This window comes from Pongo pygmaeus, chromosome X (assembly GCF_028885625.2).
Source record: "Pongo pygmaeus isolate AG05252 chromosome X, NHGRI_mPonPyg2-v2.0_pri, whole genome shotgun sequence".
Lineage (NCBI taxonomy): Eukaryota > Metazoa > Chordata > Mammalia > Primates > Hominidae > Pongo > Pongo pygmaeus.
The window spans coordinates 135,513,512-135,519,708 of NC_072396.2; the positions used below are offsets into that span (position 1 = coordinate 135,513,512).

The following is a 6,197-nucleotide window of genomic DNA, read 5'->3' on the forward strand; positions in this document are numbered from 1 at the left end:
CTTGGAAAGAGTAGTGAAAACTGTAGTAGGGGACATATGTGGCAGTATATCAGCAAGAGGGTGGATGGAGAGGAGAGAGAGAAACAAGAATAAAAAGAGACATATTCATTTGTACAACTCCCAGTACTACCTCAGTGTCATCACTTTCTGCTTTCCTTTGCCTAGGTCCCAGGCAACCGTATGACTTCCACTAACTTGGCCTTGGTGTTTGGATCTGCTCTCCTGAAAAAGGGAAAGTTGGGCAAGAGAGAGTCCAGGAAAACAAAACTGGGGATTGATCACTATGTTGCTTCTGTCAATGTGGTCCGTGCCATGATTGATAACTGGGATGTCCTCTTCCAGGTAGGTGCAAGTTTTGGATGCACTTGTTTTACACATCCTTCTCCTGTTCACAAGGCAAGGCACAGTTGTACCTGCATCTTTGAGGGTAGCCAAAACAGGCAGCCACAAGATCGTCCAGTCTAGAAATTCCTCCCACATTAGCTGGCCTTGGTACCTTTAGTCCTGGGTACCTGAAAGAGATGAGTATAAATGAAAAGGTGCTGTGTAATGATGGCTAATGTTACTAATTCTACCCTCAGGTGCCTCCGCATATTCAGAGGCAGGTTGCTAAGCGTGTGTGGAAGTCCAGCCCGGAAGCGCTTGATTTTATCAGACGCAGGAACTTGAGGAAGATCCAGTGAGTGTTTTTTGGGTTTGTTTACGCTTAGCCTGAAGCACCTTCTCCTATGAGGTTTTCCAACTCCAGGCCATCTTTATATTAAGTAATGCAAGTGCACAAACTGACTTTTTCAAAATCCTTCCCATTCAGGAGTGCACGCATAAAGATGGAAGAGGATGCACTACTTTCTGATCCAGTGGAAACCTCTGCTGAAGCCCGGGCTGCTGTACTTGCTCAAAGCAAGCCTTTTGATGAAGGTCAGTTCCCTGCTGGAGGTCAGTCCCTTGCTGAAGGTCAGGCCCTTTTTGAAGGCCAGGTCGTTGCTGAAGATGAGCCCCTTGAGGAAGATGAGTCCTCTGAGGAAGATGATGAGCTAGTATTTGAATATCTTAATCAAGGAGTAGTCTTTGGGGAAGCTCAAGGTCTAGAAATCCCAAATAACTTTGAGATTCAGGGCCCACATCTTGAAGGAATACCAGAGCTTGATGAGGAAGATGATGATGATGATAATGATGATACTTTAAATTTTGATGATCTTCCTCCCCTTGGAGATATGCTAGAACCAGATAATGAAATTCCAGAACTCATTGAGATCCCAGACTTTGAAGAAATTCCATATTTTGGTATGGTCCCAGACCTTGAAGGAGCCCCAGATGTGCAAGAAATCCTGAACTCTGGAGAAAACCCAAACCATGACCTAGAAGAAGGAGATTTTGAAGACCACCAAAATCTTAACCTTGCAGAAGTTCCCTATCTTGATGTAATCCCAAACAATGAAATCCCAGACCATGCAGATGCTTCAGATAATGATGAAATCCAATATTCTGAAGAAGATCGCAGTCTTGAAGATGTCCCAGATATTGATGAAGTTCCAAATGATGAAGCCTCAAATACTGAAGAAATCCCAGACTATGAAGCCCCAGAGGTAAATGGGGTTTCAGACTCTGAGGAAGACCTTGATTTTGAAGAAGTCTCAGCTCTTCATGTGGTTCCAAGCCCTGAAGAAGCCCCTGGTGGACATGAAATCCCAAATCATGAAGAATCTCCAGAGGTTAATGGACTCTCAGACTCTGAAGAAGATCCCAGTCTTGAAGAGGTCTCAGATTTTGATGGAATCCCAAATGATGAGGAAGTCTCAGACATTGAAGAAATTCCAGGCCATGAAGAAGCTCCAGAGACCAATGGAATTGCAGGCCCTGAAGAGGTCCCAGCTTTCCATGTAGTCACAGGCCCTGAAGATGTCTCTGATTTTGATGAAATGCAAGACCATGAAGAATCCTCAGATGTGAGTGGAGTCCCAAACAACAAAGAAGCCTCAGATATTGAAGAAATTCCGGGACATGAAGAAGCCTCTGATGTTAGTGGAAACCAAGACTCTGAAGAAAGCCCCAGTCTTGAAGAAGATTCAGTTCTCTATGTGGCTCCAAAACCTAAGGATGCTCAGCTTTACAACAAAGTTCAAGATCATCAGAAAGACCAAGCCAATGCATTTGAAGAAGAAGAAGTTACCACTATGGCTCCAGAAACTGAAGATGTCTCCATTCTCAATACAATTCCAGACCCTCCACAAGACCTGGCTGTCAATCTTGAAGAAGTCATGGATGTGGGAGAAGTCCCAATGCCTGAAGATTTCAACTCTAAAGAGGTTCAGAATCCAAAGGCAATTCAGTTTCATAAAGATGCAGGTGTTGCATTCCCTGTAGATACCACTCTCCTTAAAAACAAGTCTCAGCCTGGCCAAGTCATGGACTACAAGTCCTCCCCAGAGGTGTTGAAGGGCAACACCTGCTTTCTGTCTTCTATGCAGTGCTGTCAGCTTTCAGCTCTAGCTTTGTTATTCATTTGCTTGGTAAAATTAGTCAGGCTACTTGTAGGGTGGTGGTGGTTATTAGGAAGTCACCCTCTTACCTGTCTCCCGGGTGGTATTGTCCATTCCCTCTGAGCGCAGGGTATCTGTCTTACTCTTTCTCTTTCCTAACTCAGCTCTTTTCCCAGTTTCCACAGTAGTCCTAGTTTCAGAGATCTGTGTTCTGCTCTCAGGCTGTAGTATTCTTATATGTCAAATGGGGATAATCATCCCTGTCCTACCTTCTTGCCTCATACTGTATTTGAAACTCAAAATTAGGTCTTAGTGCCTTGGGTGCTGTGCAAAGTATAAGATCTAGAAACATAAGGAGTTAACATTGTTACTATTTTTCAGGTTCCTCTGAGGAGCCAGCTCTGCCTCCTGGCACTGCCCGTTCCCATGACGATGAGGAAGGAGCGGGTAACCCTCCCATTCCGGAGCAAGACCGCCCATTGCTCCGTGTGCCCCGGGAGAAGGAGGCCAAAACTGGCGTCAGCTACTTCTTTCCTTAGATGTTTTTCCTTCTATAAGGTGCCAGACAGGGGAAAAGGGTGGGAGTACATCTGGGATGTCACAGGAGACATTAAGGAGAGAGTTGAAGGTAAAGATCTGAAGGTAAGAAGGAGTTCCACCTGATGCTCGGGTCAGGATGAGAATTCCAAACACACTGCCAGCCCCTTCCCTGGGGATGCTTGGTCTCTTCTGCTGGTAAAAGCAGAGATGTTTCTGTGTCATGCCCAAGCTCCCCAGTGCTGCCTTGCCTTTCTCTTTTACCCCTGATCTTGGCTTTCTCTCTCTCTCTGCAGACTTTCCTTTAATTGATGTGACATCTATGGTAAACACCTTTCCCAGGGAACCTCACAAATCTTGAGATGCTTTCCCTTCCCCAAATGGGATTGCATGATTTCCCTGACTTTCCTACCCTCCTCCAGAGAGCTCAGTTGGAAAGGCCCTCAAGAGGCTTGCTAGAACGTTAGGTCAGCCTACTGACAGCTGACAAACAATTAATGCGAAATCATGTCACACCAACTCATAGCCGTGTCCCCGCAGCAACTCCACCACCTTAGGATTTCCCCCTCCAAATTATTCAGACCAATGGCTTGCCAAATGGCCTCTCCCAAAATTCTGTGCAGTTTTGCTCAGGTCACGCCAACAGGGAAACCTCAAGTGTGGATCTAATTAGTGTTTCTGGGATCCAAAGTTAGAGGAAAAATTAGATTTTATTGCCTGGATCTGCTTTAAAGACAATTTGTGTTTACACCTGTTGTCAGCAAAACAGCTAGTTAGGTAAGGACACATAGTTCCAAGTAGGTAAAGTCACTTGATTACAAATGTTCTTAACTATCGTCTCTGTAATTCCTTTATACAGGACAGTACAAAATTGTGGGACATGCTCTGGTAACACACAGATATGGGTTGCGTATGACATCCAAAATTACAGCTGATATTATGGGTAACAACTGCTAAGGTCCATAGAATAAAGAATGTATTGTATTGAGGGATAGAAATTGATCATTTAATGGGTAACAACTGCTGAGCTCAAAGATTTGTGATTGTTAAAACTTCTCTGGCATTTAATCATTAATAAACATCTGTATTGTGACAGCAGCATATTCATGGCTTACTGTGTTTTTCTTCTTTTTAATTTGGGGGGTGAGTTGGGAAGCTCTGACTGGAGAGCTGAAGGGGTAAAGGAGAGGTGAATAGAAATAAACAGGACAGGGTGATGTAGAATAAAGAAGAAGATGACATGGGATAAAGGGAAGGGGGTGACAAGGAATGAGGGGGTGGAGTGATGTGGAATAAAGGGGAGGGAGTGAAGTGGGAAAAAGGGGATAGAGTGATGTGGGGTAAAGGGGAGGGAATAGAGTTGAATAAATGGGAGGGGGAGACATGGAATAGAGAGGGAATGACATGGGATAAAGGGAAGGGGAGTGACATGAAATGAGGGGGTGGAGTGAGGTGGAATAAAGGCGAGGGGATGATATGGAATAAAGGGGAGGGGCTGATGTGGAATAAATGGGGGAGGAGGTGGAATAAAGGGAAGTAAAATAGAATAAAGGGGAAGGGCTATAATGGAATAAAGGGGGTGGAAGTATTACTGTTAAAGTAGAAAAGGTTAAGGGGAGATGAAAGAGAAGTAGGGGAAGCAAAGGAAGCTTAAGAGGAGAGCCTCTAAGGGGGAAGGGAGGGGAATAAATGAGGAGACCACTAGGTATTTTCAACTGAGAAGTTCCCCCTGAATCAGTGAAAAATAAAATCCTAGAAACATCAGCAGACATATAACTTCCAAGGGTCAGAGGAAGAACATACTGCTGTCTGCCTGATAAGCCTTCCAACCTTTCTTGAAAACTTATGGCTTCATGACATACTTGGAAATTTTCCATGTTAGATACAGGGCCTTAGAAAGTGGAATGGTTTGTGTTATTTATTTTTACACACTTTGCTTTAGGGTATTTCCTTGCATAGAGCTTTACAGACTGCAGACTCTTAGCATTGTCCCCTCCTACACTAATAAATTTTGTAAATAATAATAATCATGATAGTTAACACGTATCAAGATCTTCCAAAGTGTCTGACACTGTTAAAAACTTTACATTCATCATTTAATTTAACATTCACAATAACACTTTGAGATATATGCTACTGTCATCTTCAATTTATTCTTGAAGAAAATGAGGTACAGAGAGGTTAAATAACCTGCCCAAATTACACAGTTGGTTAGTGAAAAAACAGCCAGTCTCTAAAGCTGGCTTGTTTAAACACTAGATTATACTGGCCCATTCATCCTGGGATTTTGCCTCAGACACAAAGATGCACTGTGATGTCTGCAGCAATTTTTTTATATTGGTGTTTGGACTTTCAACAAGCAAGTTTCAGATTTCTTCCTTATAGGTCCTTACTCTCCAGAAAGGACAGGCTATTAGACAATAACTGATATTTCAGGCAGATTCTAGCAGTTATAGCTGGGGCTTACAGATATCAGAGGCAGAAGAAAATGTAGGAGTTCAACCATTCCAACCTTCTTGTTATATGAATAGTCATACTAGGGCTCAGACTTGGGAAAGGTCAGAGATCTGGGAGTAAGATTCAGACAGACTTTCTGACTGCATTTCCAGGACTTTATGGGGTCAAAAAAGTAAAATGTGTCCCTTGAAAAGTTTACGTGTACTTTCACCATTCAGCTTCAAAACAAACCAGATAACAAAGAAGAAAGTAGATTATTTGAAAACATTGCCTTCACTCTCTGGCCTTCCCTGAAACCAGGTTTTCTCCTAATCTTACATTGCTTCCCAGTGCCAATTCCTAACCAGCCCCAGGGACTGTGCCTGAGAGTGTTCGTAGATGTGGGCATTATCCTTGCTGTTCTCCACACTGTAAGGACCCAGCTCACAGGCTTCCTGACACTCCAAGTCCTGTCCTTATTCTGGGTGCCACCAACAATGTACACATGGAAGTCTTAGCCATATACCCTGGCCTCACACCTCTCTGACCTTTAACTTCTTAGTACTTCAACCACTCCCAGTCACTTGGCATCACTGGGCGTGGCTTCAACTCCAATATCCCACCGAGGTCCAACTCTTCTAATGAAGGCTGGGTCCATGCCATTTGCTCTTTGGCTTCCCTGAGAGGTCCAGTACCCAAGACCTTCCTTTTCTCTTCACTATTTTCCCTGTCCAGACAAAATTT

The 6,197-nt window shown here is 43.7% G+C and overlaps 1 protein-coding gene across 4 annotated transcripts in view; it reads left to right on the forward strand.

Moving 5' to 3' along the window:
• Positions 1 to 4,120, forward strand: part of ARHGAP36 (Rho GTPase activating protein 36) — a 31,389-nt gene extending 27,269 nt beyond the window's left edge. For 3 of the 4 annotated variants that reach the window (XM_054471871.1, XM_054471868.1, XM_054471870.1), the window contains 4 exons: positions 166 to 342; positions 582 to 679; positions 812 to 918; positions 2,862 to 4,120. In XM_054471871.1, coding sequence (XP_054327846.1) covers positions 166 to 342; positions 582 to 679; positions 812 to 918; positions 2,862 to 3,019 — 540 coding nt within the window. In that variant the 3' untranslated portion in view covers positions 3,020 to 4,120. The remainder of the gene's footprint in view (positions 1 to 165; positions 343 to 581; positions 680 to 811; positions 919 to 2,861) is intronic. The other variant, XM_054471869.1, reaches the window with a different exon arrangement.
• Positions 4,121 to 6,197: the final 2,077 nt, after the last annotated feature.